This window comes from Magallana gigas, chromosome 5, assembly GCF_963853765.1.
Source record: "Magallana gigas chromosome 5, xbMagGiga1.1, whole genome shotgun sequence".
Classification (NCBI taxonomy): domain Eukaryota; kingdom Metazoa; phylum Mollusca; class Bivalvia; order Ostreida; family Ostreidae; genus Magallana; species Magallana gigas.
Genome location: NC_088857.1, coordinates 31,139,316 through 31,160,434, shown reverse-complemented (window position 1 = coordinate 31,160,434; position 21,119 = coordinate 31,139,316). Strand labels below are relative to the sequence as shown.

Here is a 21,119-nt window from a genome sequence, read left to right as displayed (position 1 = left end):
CCGTATTCAAAGGAGCGGATCCCCAAAAACATGGGGTAAAAATAACAAACACATTATTTTAGACTTAGGGTAGTTGTATTATTTAAGCTGAAAATTTTAGCTGAGGAATATATTTCTTTAATTTTTTTAAGAATGAACATTATTTGGAGTCATATTAATTCATAAATAGAAATGTATTCAAAACTACTGAAATGAAAGTAAAAAAAACAAAATCAAATAAAAGTGACGATTGTTACAAAGTCTTTAAAATTTCTAGTTTACTAAATAAAACGTCATCTTACAGTCTGAGAATAAAATAATGAATAAGTTATTCGCCATCACAAAATAGGCACGGCATGCCATTGAGGATAACCGTCCCAGCACCAATAGCAGCAGTTACGCAAGTTGTAGGGTAAGTCTGTAAAATTCTAGTGAAATTGTAGAAATAAAGACCAAAAAGCTGCTCATATATTAATTTTGGTTAGGGGTACTAGTGTCCTCAAAGCTTAGGGAAATTACACTGTGGTATCATTGGACATATTGAAATCCGTTATCATTTCTTGTTGTAAATAACTTTCATTGATATACATGTAGCATAGTTATACAACATTTATTGAATGCACTCCAAATGGAACCTTATTCATAGCCTTGAAATATGTTTAAATATACGTGTATTCAACAAGTGTTAAATCATACTATGACTGAAGTGCCTTGATACTAAAAGACAATTTGGAATATAAATTTTGGCAAGTACAATAAAGTACTGGTTTTAATCTTTATGATTTTATTACAGCTATGCAGAAATACATGTAATGGATCTTGTCATACATACGTGGAAATTGACGAAGTATGTGTTGTCAAACACAATTCAAGATCCACTGAATACCTTATTGTTTTCTTTAAAATATTTGGTCATTTGATTAAACTTCGTATGTATATACTTGTTGTTGAAAATCCTTTTCAACTGTTATTGAAAAAATCTATTTTTCGAACAATAACATGTACCTGCAAAATTTTATGAAATAAAACATTGAACATTGGATTTATATTACTTATTACGATTTCTGACTCATGTAATTGTAAAACAAATGTCGCATGAAATTCTTTTGTATAATCAAGCCCATCATCTTTAAAATTTTTAGTGCCATGATCATAGAGACATGAACCTAGAGCGTTGTAACAGCATCTCCACGGTTTCTACATTGCCTATGCATGTTGTTTCAACACCGCAGATGGTAACTATAATGAACAAAAGTTTCTTTTCTTTTTCATAAAAAGACCTACAGTTTATTTAATTTCCAGGGGTTTTTTCTTCGCGCAATTTTGTTTCTATATAACTAGAAGATTGCTAAATCGGAATATATTTTACATTTAATCTAGTCAAGAAAACAGAAGGAAATAGTGGGGACCACTGAAAGAAAACAATCGGTCAACAGGCAAGAACAAACCACATCCAATATGAACTCAAACATAAAGTATGAGGTAACCAGCCCTAACCAACACAGTAGATATGAAATGAAACCGTACTGTGTATGATTAAACAAATTTTCAACTTTTTTCTATAGTAGCGTTTTCTCTTCTTTTTTCATTTAAGATGAAGAAACGAAAAAGCGATCGAATCAAGAAATACATGGTTCTGTTTTGTATCGTCCTTGTCTCGGTCGTTGTATCAACAGTCCTGGCTGGTTACATCGGATCTAAGAGTGTCGAGAAGGATATTCCTGATGAGACCAGTCTGGAGCTTCAGAAAATGTCAGAAAGGGAATTTCTGGAAATGTTGTATTCAAATCTTATAGAGATTAAAAGCGCTTTACAGTTTGGTAATAATCGTGATTTCGGCAATTTCAATGTATACAATTACCGATATTCAAGTGATTAGTTTGCGTAATTTCGATTTATTTTTACTTTTAAGGTTTCGATACTGTTGAGAGGAAGTCTGTCAACAAAGAGCATTTTCAAAATTTTACAATCGGTAAGCATCAACTTTCGTCTTCACGTTTACTGAAAGCATTTGAAATATCCTTTTTCTAATAAATATGTTTACTTATACTTTATCTATCTATCTATCTATCTATCTGATGTCATTTTATGTAAACAATTAATTTTAATGAAACAGATTTGAAAAATGAATCAAAAATGGTCAGCGAATTGGTTCTCCAGCGTTTTCTGAACGAAACAGGTATGCATCTAAACACATAGTATTTATCAACTAATTTACGATTCATCTATAAACCTTGAATTATATTTATATCCCAGTTATATTTTCTCCACTTTTAAGAAATGACTGGTTTTTTTATTATAAAAACATATCGCAATACAGCTAGTTTTAACCAATTTGAAGCATATCAGTAAAAGCATCCATTTCCTAATTTGTTTAGCTCATTTAATTTCAACTTTAATTCAAACACCAAATGAAAAACTTTCCACATCGGTAAACTATGTTTTTATTATCTGTTTGATATTTGAAATGCTTGAATTATTTCTTGGACGATCGAAACTAACGAAGTAAGAGCAAAAATCTTCAGGCCTTGAACTCGCTGATCTCAAGTAGTTGATTTACCATTTCTGCAAGCATGAAACACAAAGTTTTTGAAAAAAGTGCATACATTTTCATAATATAATGACATGTTTTGAACATTTTAGATTTTATATCTTGGAAAGAATACCTCAATAAGAAAATTTACACCATTATATTTTCGTTAGGTAAGTATTTCATTTCCACAACATCTCGACCGTAACGTTAAAAAGGTGATCATTCATTGTCATTCTTGAGGTTTAGGGATCACCCCTGCGAATGTGTTCGGAATGTTTTCTTTATCGTTGCTAAGTATATAATAAATCCAGAGGTGCTCGAATGAAAGTTCACGAGACTTCACAGAGATTTGTTCAGTTCCTGTGAAATTTCGAGCGGAAGTAAATGTGTCCGGATAATATTCTCAAAATACGTAAGAACTGATCGTTTTTCATATCATATCTAACTTTGATTTATGTTAAAACATGAATTATTTAAAATGTGTGTTTTATTTCACCATCTAGCGGTTTTTAAATTAAACGATTATTTTCAGAATTATCGTTCGTGTTCAACAACGTGTAGAGTGGTTGAAAATATAAACATTGGGTTGCTGAATAAAATCACAGCCATGTTTGATGCTTGTTGTGTGCAATACCAGGTTTAAAAAAAATAGTGGATGTCTTTTTGCATAAAAACTTAGTATGTCGAGCCATTTTCAAGGAACATTCTGCATAAAATAGTCTGTTTCACTACTGATGCTATTACAAGGTCAGGCGCGGATCGAAAATAAACCCTTAGAGTGGATATTTACTTAGCATGTTAATTGTTGCAACAGCAGAAAAAAAAATTATTTTTTGTATTGTTACATATATTTCTAGAACACATTTTATCCTCCAATTAAAGAAGATAAAGTTTAAAATCAATAAACGTTTAGATTTTATATTTGACTACAAGTACCTACTAGATTCTATGAAATAGACTACAAACACGAGGCACGATTTTTACTGCGAAACTGAAAGGGTCAAATATAACCACGTGGTCTAAAATTTTAATGACAATAACATTCGCAGGGGTGGGGATGTCGATCTTGACCCGACATTGCTTCAGTAATGAAATGGATCCCCCCCCCCCCCCACACACACACACACACACATTTTATTACTTATAACTTATTTAATTCCGCCGGGGAAGGGGGGGGGTACATTTGTTTGCTGTATAAAAGGGGGAGGGTTCCGAGGCCTATTTTAGGTAAGTTTACCAATTAATCAATACACTGTTTTGTAAATTATTTGATGATTATAGTTCTTGGCTAATGAGAACCAAGAAAATCTGCGAAAATAGACCACTATGAATGTCATGAAATTTTAATGAGCAAACATGAATTGTCTACTGTCTTAAATGAGGATCCTGTGCATGTTAAGCTTTTTATCTATGCATGTATGAAGTTAGAAACATGTGATCTTAGCTTTGTTAAGCGATCAAGATAACTCTATTTTTTTCTATCATAGTTTGCGTACACAACTGTACTAATCACGTTGATGGAGACTATCAGTCCTGCAATACGTGTAATGGATTCGTTTCATGCGGTGGTCATGTTTTATCGAACAGGGACTGTCCATCAGCTCTTGTGTGGGACAGTCTTACAGGTAGATGCGAGTACAGCTCCTCTACCTGTGACCCACAACATCTACCGAAATTAAAATGAACATTTTAAAACTGTTTGTTTTATTAGCTATTTGCGAGATGACGATCTTACATGTAATAGCAAATTTTAAAGTATGAAAAAATCAACTGTCTTGAAATTGGTTGATTTTCCCTTTTCTCAAAATTTAGAAGTTTTATTGTTGGCTGCACAACAGTGCACGTGGTTAATATTTTAAAACAATTAACCCGCAAAAGTAGATTCATGTAAATATTAGTTCACGTTAAGAACCCCTACCCTACTTCTAAAAAGAATTACGTTTAATTCATACTTAGAGAACTAATTTACAAAACAACTGGAACAGGTATCAAGATGTCTGTAACATTCAGCCCAGATTGTTTTGAATTGACATTTATTTTTACCGATGAAAAATAACGTCAATGTGCCTTCATAGACACGGGGGTTCTAAGTATAGCCTGGAATTTTCTTAAGATAGATCTCATGCCGACTGATATATTAGGGTTACCTACATTGAGGCAAAGTTTCTACATTAAAGTGCAAGATTCGACCATTTTCCCATCAATTAACCCCTCTGTTACTTTTTGTCCCCCGCCGCAACGCGGAGCGGGGACATAGAAATCCCGGGCTTCCGTCCGTGCGTCCGTGTGTCCGTCCGTCACATTTTTTTGTAAGCGCTCTCATGCCTACAAATTTTGACCGATTTTCATTAAATTTATACCAAATGTTTATACTACTATTACCTTGGTCAGGTTCGAAAATCAGCATTGGTCGATACTTTTTGTTGGAGTTATGGGACTTTGACCACAATAATGACTCCGTTTTATCAAAAAATTGACATTGTAAGCGCTCTCATGCCTACAAATTTTGACCGATTTTCATTAAATTTATACCAAATGTTTATACTACTAATACTTCGGTCAAGTTCGAAAATCAGCATTGGTCGATACTTTTTGTTGGAGTTATGGGACTTTGACCACAATAATGACTCCGTTTTATCAAAAAATTGACCTTGTAAGCGCTCTCATGCCTACAAATTTTGACGGATTTTCAATAAATTTATACCAAATCTTTATACCACTAAAACTTTGGTCAAGTTTGAAAATCAGCATTGGGCGATACTTTTTGTTGGAGTTATGGGACTTTGACCACAATAATGACTCCGTTTTATCCCAAAATTGACCTTGTAAGAGCTCTCATGCCTTCAAATTTTGAGGATTTACATGAAATGTATACTAAATGTTTATACCACTAATACCTTGGTCACGTTCCTAAATCAGCTTTGGTCGATACTAGTATACTGCTTGACCGGCGGGGACCCAGGAATTCTATTCTTGTTTAGATTTAAAATCTTCAAAATAAGTCTGCAGCTGCGCAGTTCTACAGCTGTTCTAAGTGATTACATTGTTCTGTTCTTAAATGCATAATTTGCTTATAAAACAACATATTGAGCGTCATATTTATTGCTTTTGTACCTTTTGACAACAGTTTTAGTAAGTTTTGGACAGAAATAAGCCAGTTCAAGAAATGTAAAAGATAGCCGCACCCCCCCCCCCCCCCCCCAAGGGCATGGTCACAATTTTGGTCAAAAAATATTTTTCCGATTTTAATGTTAACAATGCTTCAAAAGGGCATTTCTAATAGGCAACCAAAGTGTAAGTGTCATTTGTTGAGTTTTAAGCGAGTTACGGAGCTTACAATTCTTTGCTATGTAAACAAAGCTTTTGTTTACATTTTGAATGTTGAAGTGAAAATTCTAGTTTTAGACCTATAATGAATGTGTTAAACGTTAGAAACTGTTTATTTCTGCTTTAAATGAATAAAAAGACAAATCAGTTTGATTTTTTTTTCACCGGTTTATTGAACCTATGTAAACAAAAACAGGGCACGAGCCTTGTTTACATGATAAAAAGTTGTGAGCCTTGAGTCATACTAAAACTCTACGACTGACTCTCAAATAATCATTAGAAATACATTCATGAAGCCACTGTAAATAATAAAAGTGGCACAATGAAATTTAACCAAAATCGTGACCATGCCCCATTAAAAGCAGTCTGATAAAACCATTCTCCTTCTACTTACACTCGCCAGCGTTTGACATTGATATGAGGTCTTCTTAACAAGACCTCAACATCTGCATACAATCTTAATATACCCCGACCAATCACAGAAATGATTTTATCTGTTTTGTGCGAGGTTTAACTCAATAATGGACGTATCATAGAAAACAGAGAGTGTAAAGGAGAAGGGAGTGATTTTAATCAGACTGAATTAAAAAACATTCTTTTACGTTTTTAATTGGATTCATTAACCTTATAGGATAATATACACATTGCCCTTTGGTTTCATTAAATATTTCTTACCTTGGGTCTCGCCCTATAATTTGTAAAAAGAAACTCTGTAAAAAATTAATCGTGGTTGAGGGTACTAATTGTTTTTATTCTGTACTGCATTACATTGATTGTATTTGTTTGTTTTGTTTTTTAATAAAAGATTAAGGCAAATATAAGTGAATTCTTCAAATTAAGAGTTTATTTCTACTTAAAATTGACGTTTTATCTCTATCAAATAAAGGCTCCTCAATAGAGTTAATATCTCGATGTCTGGACCTTTTAATTTTGATCAAAATTACACGAATAATCATTTAGCCGTTTTTTACACAAACAAAGTTTACACAATTCATTCCAGTTTAAATTGTGCTGCAATATGAAAGTTTAAATTACTTTACATGTCAAAATCAAAAGTGGTTTGTTTCATTATCATGCTTTTACTGTGTCTTTGAAAGTTCCAATGTTTTCCCATAAATCACTGTGTCTTCTCATTATTACGCTATAACTTCTTTATAAAATCTTTAAAATTATCTTCCTATCATTTTGACTACACTTGGTGTAGCGTCCACAAAAGCAAATCTTTATATACATTAAGTGCACCATGTCAAATTTAAGATCGTTATTAATTTTTTATCCAGTTTAACAGTTTGTTTCAATATTATTTAATGGTTTCTGTCATGCCTTTTCCTAGATTCAAGCAACTACAAAGACGAAATAAACTTGTAAATCAATTCAACTAGCTTAGATAAACATAATGTATAAATAGGACCTTTTCACTGCATTCTTGGCTTGTGATTTCTAAACAGAAATCTAGCATTCATCTTTCTGTGTCTTACCTATCTATCAACCATGGACTTTACTTTTCTGTAGCCTACAGTCGTCTTTAAATTACGAATTTGGTACGTCAATATATTGACGCAGTATGAGATAAACAACACCGTTCGATAGTACTGATAACAATACATCGAAATACAGAATACCAATACACTAATAATTCAAAAGCTTATTTGAATACTCAAAATGGTATACAATTTGGTCTGTAAGGTATATAAAAATGTTTGATTTTAGATTATGTTATTATTCAAATAAAATGTATATTGTTATTTCACTGTCAACACATTCATATTAATCGAAGACAATCTCTAGAGCAATATCTCTTATTGCTAGTTCTTCTTTTTATAGTCTTTTATAAAAGAATCTGAACATGACCAGCACTGAAGTTTCGTTAAGAATAAGTTTTAAGTTGGAATTTTTTTTTAGAAATGAAATGTAAAAGATATATTTCGGGAAAAAATTATTGATGAGACCATGGTTCCTTCATCTCCGGTGCAGCATACATAGAAAGTATTATACTTGTTATATGTTTGTGATGTGACTGCTTTAATAACTAAAACTTGAGAAATAATAGTGAAAAATATAACCGAACAAAAACGGCAAATTGATGTTTTTAAAAATAAAACATACTCAGGATGCTGATTCAGACCTACTGAATGCATGGCAGACATTTGCACAAATCTACATAAATGTACGTCCCAAAGAGGGGAAACTGGGGGAAGGGATCCTACTACCAGACCACGACCCTAAACAATTTGGCGATATTTATAGAATAGTGTCTCATCTTAGCAACGCTAACTTCCACATACAATGAAAAGATCTATCATAAGTAAAAAAAAAAAAGCATTTAGATATCTCTAGGTTTAATATCCAGTTTTGAGAAATGAATTCTGAAATATTTTTTTTTTATAAACAATGAAGAAAACCAGACACAAATGTAGGAGCGTGTATTTCCATGTCAGACGAATGAAATCCAGATTGCCGCTTTTTTAAAACGCCAATAAAACCATTCTCCTTTAAATCCGTAAGGTCACAAAAATTTAAGTGAAGTTGAAACATCACTATAATTTTTGTAAGTCCGTATATATATAATCTTGATAAACATAATTATTAGACATCTACTTACTGCTTCATGATACTAACTTTGATGACATAGCAACGCTAGAATACGTCGGTTGTAAATTTAAGACGACTGACATTTTTCAAGCGATCATTACACAATCCTTTAAATATTTTCTTTACTTACAATATATTCTCAAAACGGAAGTGAAGATCCTGACTCCTGTGTACATCTAGATTTTATACTGTGGTCATGGTAAGTTAAAGGGACTTGGACACGATTTGAGATCAAAAATTTTATTTTTATTTTTTTTGTATAAAATGGTTTACTTGTGCATTTTAAATGATTGACCAAAATATTAAATGTTAAAGTCAAGTTACATGCGAGATACAGAGGTAAGAATTGATAGTCATGTAAACAAAGCTCGAGTCTTATAGTTGTTTACAAAAAATGTAATGTAGAATTTTACTATTTCTTAGACAAAATGACATGTAAAAAACAATTTAAGCTAAATCAATATCTTCATAAATACTATTATCAACAAAAGAAAGTTACATTTGATTAAACTTACACCAATACAACACATATGTAAAAATGACAACATTTGAGCTTTGTTTACAAAACAAAGAATTATGAACTCTGTATCTTGCTTATAACTTGATAGTTGACTTTCAAATTTTGACATAGTATTATAAACTTCTACATTTATCAGTATAAACATTGAAAATGGAAAAACAAAATTTGAAAATTTTATGTCAAATCGTGTCCAAGTCCCTTTAATAAGTACTTTTCATTTTTTCTTTTTCTGAAACTTATCATGGTTTATAACAATTTAATTTTTCCACATCCTACTCGTCCCTTCGAAATGAATTCTAATCGAAAACGCAAGTCATAATTGGTATATTTCATTTGTAGAAATACTATTTGTTCACCATTTTTAAGAGTACTATTGTTTGGATTCATATAAAATTCATTTCACAACATAACTGCATATGTTAGGTTAAAGATTTCTTAACGTATTTCTTTCAGAAATCTTTGATTTTAAAGTTTTAATGTATCACATAAAATTATATAAAAGATTGTTTGTGCGTTGTCTGTCACTTTTAAGATGACGTTCACTATGATGTCATTCCCATCTTCAAGCTAAACGTTTTCCCCAAAAGTTTTAGATGTTTAGATTCCCTGCGAATAATTTTTAACATGCACATGCAGCAAAAATTTATTTCATATACGACCAGCAAAACTTTGTCAAAAAAGCAACTTATTCAAGACTATTGGTATATTTAGATGTATTAGCTTTACATTTATATACGATTTCATACATTTTTCGATTATTTTTTGTATTAGCATTATAATATTTTTTTTTAAACCATATATTACGTAATTATACCTTTAGCATACTAAAAATACTTGTGTTAAAATCATATATTTTATTTAGGAGCTGAACGAAGTGGTGTTAAATGTTGGCAGAACAAAACTGGAAAATGGACAAGAACAACCTACAACCGATATGACCACAACGAAACAGAGAGAAGTAACATATTCCATAATTAATGCCAACAATGGAATCTATTTAGAAAAAAATGCTTTGATAAATCTGCATTCAAGAAAATAAACCTGAGTTTATATAATATATTAAATCTACATCGTAGTCAATTTCTTTTTTTCCAGATCAAGCTGAAGACGTCAAAAGGACATATTTTGATAAAATACGTGGTTTTGTTTTCTATAATCCTGCTTGCTGTCGTACTATCAATAGTCCTTGCCGGTTACTAGTACTTCAGTACGAAGAGTCTTGTAGAAGGTATCCCAAATCAGGTCAAAAAGGATTTGCAGAAGATGCCAGAATGGGAAATTCTTAAGAAGCTGCCGTCTAATCTTTCAGAAATGAAATATGCTCTACAACTTGGTAAAAATATTTTGATCATTTAATAAAACATATCCCACCTGAAAAGATACATTGCAATTGCATGAGATCAGTAGCTAAATATCGTTTTTATAATAATCATTCTTTACCATATAGATTTTAAAAATGAAACAAAGATCGCTAGCGAATGGCTTCTACAGCGTTTTTTAAACGAAACAGGTATGTTGTGTACTTAAACAAGTTACCACTAAGGGCTGGTTAACTGTCTATTGCAAACATGTTTACAACATTGAATTGTAATCAGAAATGCCAAACAAATTAAATATAAAAATATATTTACTTTTCTTTACTATTTCTAGATGATATATGGCGGAAAAAAGATGTTCATAATACAATTTATATCATGATTCATTCTTCAAGTAAGCATTTTTGTCCAACCAGGTTTATTAGATTCCTGAAGTGGTGGTTTTGGGTCAAAGATATCGGTTTCTCATTGAAAGCAAAATGAAATAAGAATTTTTCAATTTCCTTGTAACAAGATAAGTGTAATAACATTATGTATAGTGTACTGGCACTGTACCAGTTATCGGCTATAATTTTACGTTTTCTTTTCGTGTTTCCTTTTTAGCTCACCTGAGCTGAAAGCTCAAGTGAGCTATTCTGATCACATTTTGTCCGTCGTCCGTCTGTCCGTCTGTCCGTCCGTCCGTCCGTCTGTCCGTCTGTCTGTCTGTCCGTCTGTAAACTTTTTACATTTTGAACTTCTTCTCTAAAACTGCTTATCCAATTTCAACCAAATTTGGCACAAAGCATCCTTATGGGAGGGCAAATATAAATTGCAAAAATAAAAGTCCGATCTGTATTCAAAGCGGAGAAAACCTTGAAACTGTAGAAAAAGGGGGGTGCATTTTTAAAAATCTTCTTCTCAAGAACTACCGAGGCAAATTCAACGTAGTTTAGTAATAAATTATCCTTATGGGAAGGAAAATATAAATTACAAAAATTAAGGGGTAATTTTGTTTCAAATCTAAGTTATTACGAAAATAATTATAAAGGAAAGGCGTGTTTCAATCAGTTTAATAGCATCGGGCTCGGCATCCGATAAAATGGGTAGGCAAGACTTGGCCTGGGCAAAACAAAAGATTGGCAGTTATTAATCTGCCAATCTCATTAAAATTTCAGGATATTTGATGGACTAGTATATTTGTATTCGCTGTATATATTGCTGCAAAATAATGCGTATTTGGAATTGACGATTGCCGATCTGCCCCGGCATTTATTTTGCCACGGCCCGGGTTTGCATACCCATTTTACCAAGACTCGTATTCCATACTTCTAAAACGAGGTTCTTTGTTTAAAGCAGCCATGACATTATACGAAAAAGGGTCGATCTGACTATGATGAATTTGCTTGTTGTGCAACAGTTCGCGTATGAAGGGAAATTTTGAAACATGAAAAATATATTGGTGCCGATTTTGTGAAGTAAATTGAGGCTAAATATTTCAATGCGTTGACATTTTTCACACATGACGTTGGTGTTAGCTTGTTCTGATTTTCGTTTCGTTTTCATTATTTATGCTTTGTAACCTGGAAACTATCGTCTGTATTTCGTGATTTTTACGTATCAAATCAAACAGAGACTTCGGTAAATCAAACAGTTACGTTAACTGTTTACCTGCGCAAATTAAGCAAAATCTGATGTAGGGGTACTGAAATACAATTCATTCTATCGGTAATTCGGCATTATCTTTTGCGTAATGGTAGATTAATGCAATAGGTTTTGTTGAGATGCTCGACATTTTCTCTAGTTTATTCAGTTTAAATAGAGTTTGATATCGCTTACGGAAATATGTAGGTATATACATGTATATATATAATTCATTATACATGTAGTGCAAGTTTCTTGTGTTTAATTGTTTACAATTTCTATTTACTAACCATATTTGAGTGTTAAGCTTCGAATTATAAGCAAGATACAGAGATTAGCTCACAATTCTATGTTTGTACACAGATCTTAAAAGCTAAAGATTAAAAAAGTAAAAAAAAAATGTCAATATTTATTACGAAAATTTTCAAAATCTGTTCTTCCAGAAACCAACTTATTGAATTGTAAACTTAACCTTTTTAGCTCACCTGAGGATGGGGCCACAATTGGGGGGGGGGGGGGGGGGTCGAAGTTTAACAAGTGAATATATAGATTAAATCTTTAGAAATCTTCTTCTCGGAAACTAATCGGCCAGGAAAGCTGAAACTTGTGTGGAAGCATCCTCAGGTAGTGTAGAATTAAAGATGTGAAAAACATGACCCCTGGGGGTAGGGTGGTGCTACAATGGGGGATCGAAGTATAACATATGATTATATACAGTAAATCTTTAAAAATCTTCTTCTCAGAAACTAATTAGCCAGGAAAGCTAAAACTTGTGTGGAAGCATCCTCAGGTAGTGTTGATTCAAATTTGTGAAAATCATGACCCCTGGGGGTAAGTTTGGGCCACAATGGGAGGTCGATGTTTTACATAGGAATAAACAGAGTTATTCTTTAAAAATCTTCTTCTCAGAAACTAATCAGCCAGGAAAGCTGAAACTTGTGTGAAAGCATCCTCAGGTAGTGTAAATTCAAAGTTGTGAAAATAATGATCCCCAGGGGTAGGGTGGGGCCACAATGGGGGGGGTGTCAAAGTTTAACAAAGGAATATATAGGGCAAATCTTTAAAAACTAATCAGCCAGATGATTCTTTATAATTGTTAAGACTTTGGCCCCAGGACAATTCTTTGGCCTCACGAGAAGGTTCAGAGTTTGATGTACGTTTATATCCCATATATAAACTATTGTTACGGATCTTTTTTAGAACTGCAATACTCAACATATGATATGGCTATAAAATCATCCTGTTAGAAAAGGGACTAATGATTATAAACATAAGAATATCCAGGGGAAAATGGATTTTATTTATACAGGATTTACATGAAGTATTGTACATTGTCCAGATAGTTTGTATTATGACTCCATTGAGCTGATTTTATCATACCTATTGTTCCTCAGGTGAGCGATGTGGCCCATGGGCCTCTTGTTTCTTGATATATTGGAATAAAACTTTTCATACTTTAAATTGTGAACTCTTTATTTATCCATCGGTTAGATTACATCATCATTTAGAACCCAAAACATATTGTTTCTGTGCTTTTTAGCACGCCCCGAATTTGCCGAGGTTTTATGATTTACTGTACTAGTTATCGGCTTCGTGATAATAACATAGTAAAATCCTTGTACATGTTGATTTTATATTCTGCAAAGTGTAAATTGAATTATGTCCCTTGCGGGGTCAAATATAAGGTCGTAGGGGTTATTATACATAAACAAAACACATAAAATTATTCGCTTATTATCATACGGTAATACACAAAATCTTACGCTAATCAATACATAATTATACAATCAGGCGTTCAACTGCGCCATGAATCTCTCGGAATATAGTGAGTTCCTTTTATTTATAAATGTTATATGTAATGATATTATATGCCAAATCGAAGAAGGGATATAATTACGTACCACAAAGAGGTCATATTCTATTTTTAACTTATTACGTCACTTCCCCCACAGCTGAAAGTGCAAAGATGTAAATCAGCGGTAAACAATGATCGTTAAAGCTCATGTTTAAAACATATTGAAGAAGGTTTTCAAGCAAACTTACTTTTCTTTATTCGAAACAGACGACTGAATTAAAAAATCTCGGATAGTTGCGTGCTATAAACCCGAACCCACAGTTTAGCCGATATCTGGTCTTAGCCGATAACTGGTACAGTACCAGTAGCGTCAACGGAAATTGTACTGTATACAGGGAAATATTCATCCCCGTTTAATTTTTGCCCTTTTTGCCCTCGTTGTCAGCGGGCGAATTTTAGAATAGGCGAATCCCAAAGTCTCCTTATTTCTCTTTAAACAAAACTGTGTCTGGGCGAAACTTGTTGCAAGTGTAGAAAGGCGAAGATTACACGGGGCGAAAATAACTCTGTATAGAGTATTGATTTCTAGCGTAGATTACTATAACGATGACGATCTATAAAAACTCATTTAAATTTCTTTAGAAAATTCTTACATTAATTAGATTGTACAAGGTTTAATTCACTTATCCTTATTATTTTATTTATCATTTCTATAATAGTTTGTGTCAACAACTGTACTGGTCGTAATAATGGAGACTACCAATCCTGCTACACGTGTCATGGATATGTTTCATGCATCAATGACATCTTATACGAAAAGACTTGTGCAGAATTTCTTGAAAACAAACCTCTCCTGTGGGACAACATTAAACGTAGATGCGAGATACGTTCCTCTACCTGTGACCCAGACTATCTATCAAAATTTGACTGAAGAACTATTGCAAAAAATCTTTTTTAGTCAAAAATTGTACATGTATTTGTTTATTGTGTTTTTATAATTACAGCTGCATGCTGTCTTAACTGGTTTGACGCTAGAAACACCTTTTAAAATAATCAATTTAATACGACTATTCCCAGTTATGTTACACCCAGCTTTTTTAACATAAGTACATTATATGTATTGTGTTTTGAAAATGAATATTTAAAATAAAATGAATTGTTTATTTGCTTATCGTATGTCATGTTCTTCGAATACTGTAAACTGTTAGATTTGGTGCATAAGATATATGACGCAAACTTATTTTTAACAAGTTCTATGAACATATACCTGATTGTTCCTAATTTTTACATAAAACCGGTATATGCATGTATATTTGCGTGACATTTAGCGATGTATTTGATTACGCAGAAGACGTTCTCTGTTATTTAAACACTTTATTATTACAAAATTTGTGGCCAAAAATGATTTTATTTACAATAAAATTAGTTTTACAGAAGATATAGAAAAAGTATTCCTTAAGATATTCAATTGAAGTATTGAGATTAGGATTTAAATTTTTTTTTTAATTTTTGATAACTTCACTGTATTTCATGAGACGAGACCGCTTTGAATTATCTACTACATTCAAAATTTATAATAATCTAGTTCCTTTTTATCTAAAAGATATAACTCATTATGAAAAAACTACAGAGCGATTTTAAAAAGCCTCTTAAGTATTTCTTCTTTGGTGAAAGATTTTTAAGTATCATTCTTCTTTGGTTAAAGATTTTTAAATATCATTCATGCAAAATTAAGGCATAATTGTATTCTTAAATATTATCTTTATCGATGTTATATGATAGCAGAACCAATGTGTTAATGTGGAAGTTTAAAAGATGCACATCATTGGTCCTTCGTTTGTAAAAAATATCATGATAAAGACAAAAAATTAAGGTTATTGAAATTTTTCTTAAAAATAATGTTTGGTACAGGTGATGCACTAGTAATTTATTGTGCAATACATAACAAATCAAAAATAAATGAATAAAAAGTTGATATGCAATTTAAACGCATATAAAATTCTGTGACCAGTTCATGTCAACCTTTTGCAATTATTATGCATAATAAATAAGAAAAGATGCAAATAATGTTTTTTTTTCAAATTTTTTTTTCCCTTTGCAGCTTTAAAAAATGTGTTCTCACAATCAAGTTATTCACTGTTAATTCGCTTTACCCCCAGCTTTTTTATGATGCATTTAATATCAAAACTTAAAAATGGACTTCATTAAGTTTAAAAAGAGGTACATAGAGATTTTAGAACTGGTTTCAATTACTTATATTTTGATCACAATACATTTGTACAAAAGAATAATCGATTTTCATTGGTAGTTGTGCAAGACAGTACCAGACATTTTATAGCGTTGCATGTCTTTTATGCAAGGTTGTTTGCACTTATGTCCTTTACACTTTCCCCAAGCAAATAAGTGGGTTAATTTCATGTTTCCGACTCGGAAATTTACATCTATAGCTAGAAATTTTCAAAGTTTTGTGAAAAGTTTTTTCTTCTATAGAAAAGAAAAATTGAAAAACCAAAAAAGGTTTATGGAAAAGATGTCAGAAAATGAAAACATGTATCTTTTAAACTCACTCCAAAATATGAATTAAAAGCGAACTTTTTATGCTGTTGAATCAGCGCGTTCAAACCCAAGAAAGAAAAAGCTTATCACGTATATACTAGAAAGTTTATGCAGTTGTAAAGTTTAGTCGGTTGTTGGATCTGTCCATTGTTACATAATTCTGAACGTATCTTCTTGTATATCACTCAAGACATTATCGATCCGGAAGTAAAATACCAATCGATTCGACCAATCATCGATACCATCTGCGGTCATGGTGAGTGTAGCAGAGATTTTCTTTTCATTTTTGAAGAAAAACACTTTGCCTAATAGTAATTCCTAATTCTAATTACATGCATCAATTGAATTTAATTGGATTGATGATTTTAAGATTTTTAGATAGATCCCAGTTACATATAAAAAAAACTACATGTTCATTTTATTTTTAAATAGATAAATTTTCATTAAATTTACACTTGTATACTATCTTGCAGGATACCCCAGAGGAATCTACTACTGATCCACAAACTGAAAGTGATGGCGGAGGTACTCCAAACACGTACGTGGATTTACTATCAGAAGCGGTAAGAATTTATTTCTGATTTCACCTTTGCATTGTATTTAAATCTGGCTTGAATTATAAGATTGATACTTATATCATTTGTTACACTGCTTAGTGAATCTCATATGATGTTCAAATTTTACAACAAAACATAAATGCAGTACACTTAAATATAAAAAGAAATAAGCAAATATTCCAGCAGAACAATATGTTGGAAATAGTCTATGTAACACTGAAAATGAACGATGAAAATGATTGTTAAGACATAACAAAAATGATTTTTTTTTAATTTTATCTTTTTTGTAGCATGGTGTAGTTGGTAAATCTGCTATACCCTTTCATATGACACAAAGCCAGGTAAATTTGGATAGGAAAAATGAAACACTTTTAAAACATGCATTGAAAACTAGAAGGAATAACCCAATGCATTGGAAAAATACGAAAATTGAATTTTCGCCGTATGAATATACTGTCTACATAATTTTTTTTACCTTTTATATTTGTTTTATATTGTTTCCATCTTAGAATTATTGAAATCACGTTTTCGCCTTTAAAAAGTATTTAATAATTGATATATTTCTAAACTGATTACAACCTTGGCATAATTTTTACAAATGCGGTGAATATGACTCTTTTTTGTTTATCTTTAGAAAAAGCGTCGAAAATTCATTCCTTTCAAAGTACGTATTCATGGTCGTTTATTGAATGATTGAAAATAATTTAAAACTTCGAAAAATACATTATCAAGATCTTTATCAATTTTTTTTTACATTTTAGTATCATTCTAAAATATTCAAGAATTCCAAAAAGGTATGTTCAATGTCTATAAAAAGGTAATATCTTTGGCGTACTAAGTTTTTTTTTATTCTATCAAGATTGGAAACATTTTGTCTGTTATAAGTTTATTATAACTCTTATTATCTAAATGTACATATTTACTACATATTTTATTGTAGAGGATGAGCAAAAAGGGAAATGACTTGTCTGTATTCAAGGGAGGTGATCCTCACAAGCATGGGGTATATACATGAATATATAATTCGTACTACTCAAGTGGTCTACCTGAGGTTTTATAAAAATTAGATAATGAATAACTTTACCAGATGTAAAACTATGCACTCAGTTGATTGAACAGCCCCCCCCCCTCCCCAAATACGAAAATTTAGAATAAACATGCATCTTTAAAACGGATCAAGTTACTTATTAATATATTCAACATTAGCTAACAGCATTTATTGTTCTTAGGCTAGACACGCAATCGAGGATAACCGTATCAGCACCAGTAGTAGCAGTTACGAAAGTTGTAGGGTAAGTTGGTGCAGACGGGTTTGTAATATTATGCATATTCGTTATTTTCCAATGTTAAACATCAGCAGCTACAGTAGCAGTTGTGTTTATTGTATGTTTAAATTCTGCAAAAAAGGGAACAGGTCTCTGAAACATCATAAAATATTATAGTTGCAAATGCTAGACGGTAGTAGAGTGACTGAAAATACAAGGATTTTTTTTACTTGCGACAACGGAAATAAGGAAGTTTATGGAACATTAAATACATGTGAAGTTTTGACATATTCTTTATTCTTATGCTTGGGTCTTTAAATCAGGTAGATTATATTGAACAGAAAAAATATATGCAGATGTAAAAATCTATAAATGTCTGTATATATATATACGTCATCAATTGACATTAAAGGGTGAAGTACTTAATATAAAAAAAAAATAAGATAGGGTTTAAAAAGTGACAAGTTGCAAAAGAAGAAAGGCGAGGAATTGGAAAAAAGCCAAATATGCCAACCATTGCTTAGATTTTAAAACTCTTTAAATTGTATAATTTATGTCTTTTCTTGTGTGCTGCATTTGCGTGCAAATAGAAGTTTATCAAATGATTTATACGAGTTGAACAATACGAAAACGAATCATGTATATAGAATATATAGATAACAGAGATCGAATTATAAAGTATTATGCATGAAATGCCCAAGACTACAAAGTAAAAAGTATTTTTAGTTTAATGGTTGTTTGAAAAATAGAGTTACACTAACGTTCGACAAAATTATCATTGAATAGAGCCGGTCTAAACCTCTGATTTATCATGATAGATGGATTATATACACATGGCTAACAACATATTTATAATGCATTTGTTTGCAAGATACTTTAGCAAAAGTGTTCGTAAAAGTAAGCCATGTGCACTTAAAGCTCTGTCTTGTAAAAATGCAAGTTTTAGTTATTTAATAATATTTTTGAATTATTTAATTACAGCCATTTAAAAATAATGGGTCCTGCCATACATATGTTGACATTGAAGAGGTAAGTACATATGGAGTGTTTTGACACACATATAAGCTTTGCTTCACTGAATATCTTGACAGTAAATCATTGATTTGTCTACACTTGTCAATTTACATTGATTTTGAAACTAGTGGTAACTCTAAGGAAATACAATTTAAAGTACATGTATTAATAACAAATAACAGTTTGTTATTTCATAACTATAAACAGGAAACTTAAACAATAATGTATGTTTTGAATATCTACATATCTTAAATATATATGTTTTGAGAGTCTAATGTTTAAATGATACCACACTATTTTGTATCAGTGCCATGTAGATAGAGACATGGACCTTGAGCGATGTAACAGCATCTCCACAGTTGCTACGTTGCCTGTTGTTTCGACTCCACCTGTGGTAAATTGACAGCCATTTGAAAACACCAAATACATACTGAAATTTCATTTAAATGATTTTAGTAATGAATAAACTTAAGGCATTTAAAATCACAAAACCTGTTTGATTACAGGCATAGATGAAACAAAATTAAACTTAACCAAGAACACACAAAAATCTTAAATATTTCCAGTTCTACTTGAAGCCAATGCAAATATGCGATTTTAAATAGCAGTGGACAGCAAACAAAAATCCTCAAAATCATATTGGTGCTAGATTTAAAACATTTAAATATACATGTATATTGTGTTATCAATATCATTACTCTTGTTTTACTTGAAAAATAATCCGTTGGTAAGTAAAGCATTTAATATAAAGTTTATAGAATGTTTTATATGATATAAAACCTTCATCCAATGTTGACAAATCCGCACATTCTCCATGCATTTAATTTGAATATTTGTTAAAATGTTGGTTGCAATACTAGTATGTTAAATGTCTGAGAATAATCCATGATTGTTTAAGTCGCGCAAACAGAATGAAGTGGTCGAGAACTCCGACAGACGACTACTAGCTACTCCTACCGCAACGACCCCCAAAATACATTATGAGGTAAAGTGACAAAATCAAAGCGATCAACATAATCGTATCAAATGACATTATTGGTGATAATAATACATATATTTAAGCCTGATGCATTGGAGTCTATAATTACTCTTGTTGTTATTTTTTTTTTTTTAATTCAAGATGAAGGTTCCAAAAGGAAATGAAATGAAGAGGTACGTGATTCTGTTTTGCGTAGTCTTGGTCTTCATCGTGCTGTCTACCGTCCTCGCTGGATATGTCAGCACAATGAATATCCCCAATGAGGTTGACCAAAAGTTTAAGAAGATGCCAGAATGGGACCTTCTGAAAAGCTTACCTTCCAATCTAACAGAGATGAAAACCGCTTTTAAATTAGGTAATTTTGCGTACAAATAATGAATTCCATATATGATAAATTTCATATTTCTAATATAATTAAGTTTACAAATATTTATTGTACGGATTTTTAAAAAGGTTTGGACAATATTGAGAGGAAGACTATCGACAAGGAGCAATTTCAAAATATCACGAAATCGATTGGTAAAAAGACTTTTCCTCCCATATCTAAGTATAGTTATTCAGATGTGTGTGTATAACAACATGAAAAATATAATTGCTTTAAACAAATAAGTTCAGGGAAAAAATACTTTTAAAGGGGGAATGATGCACACAAATTTTATTTTAAGGATTTTAGGATCGTTAAAGTATCATTTCGGAAACATGATTTCCTATTAAATTATTGAAAGCATGTATTTTTTTTGAACAACGAAATCATGTTTCAGAATTGAAACTATGCGATCGGTAGAATAAAATTCAGCCATAAATACATTAGCCTTTGTAACAGTGTTGAATGCTTTTTGCGATATAGCATTTTGAATGGCTTTTAAGTTTGTTTTGATGATATTCTTAATGATTGAAAACAGTATAAAAGCACTATGTCCTATAACTACATGTAACATATTTAAAATTTTACCTACAGGCTTCAACAACGAGACGCAGATTATTAACGATTTAGTTCTACAGCACTTTCTGAACGAAACTGGTATGTTTTTCACATAAGGCTGTATAAAATTAATTCTACGTT

At 31.6% G+C, this 21,119-nt stretch overlaps 1 protein-coding gene and 2 long non-coding RNA genes across 3 annotated transcripts in view; all 3 read left to right on the top strand.

Moving 5' to 3' along the window:
* LOC105326528 (uncharacterized) overlaps positions 1-21,094 on the top strand; it is a 57,496-nt gene extending 36,402 nt beyond the window's left edge. The window contains exons 5-13 of the mRNA XM_066085205.1: positions 17,560-17,592; positions 17,739-17,801; positions 18,028-18,090; positions 19,045-19,092; positions 19,385-19,471; positions 19,976-20,062; positions 20,198-20,411; positions 20,510-20,575; positions 21,015-21,094. Coding sequence (XP_065941277.1) covers positions 17,560-17,592; positions 17,739-17,801; positions 18,028-18,090; positions 19,045-19,092; positions 19,385-19,471; positions 19,976-20,062; positions 20,198-20,411; positions 20,510-20,575; positions 21,015-21,094 — 741 coding nt within the window. The remainder of the gene's footprint in view (positions 1-17,559; positions 17,593-17,738; positions 17,802-18,027; positions 18,091-19,044; positions 19,093-19,384; positions 19,472-19,975; positions 20,063-20,197; positions 20,412-20,509; positions 20,576-21,014) is intronic.
* On the top strand, positions 283-1,214 carry LOC136275486 (uncharacterized). The gene is made up of 3 exons (XR_010714065.1): positions 283-391; positions 773-826; positions 1,122-1,214. It is a non-coding gene; the product is annotated as an uncharacterized lncRNA (long non-coding RNA).
* LOC105324410 (uncharacterized) lies at positions 8,547-14,837 on the top strand. Its single transcript, XR_004601294.2, has 6 exons — positions 8,547-8,630; positions 9,814-9,909; positions 10,047-10,284; positions 10,399-10,461; positions 10,602-10,661; positions 14,405-14,837. It is a non-coding gene; the product is annotated as an uncharacterized lncRNA (long non-coding RNA).
* Positions 21,095-21,119: the final 25 nt, after the last annotated feature.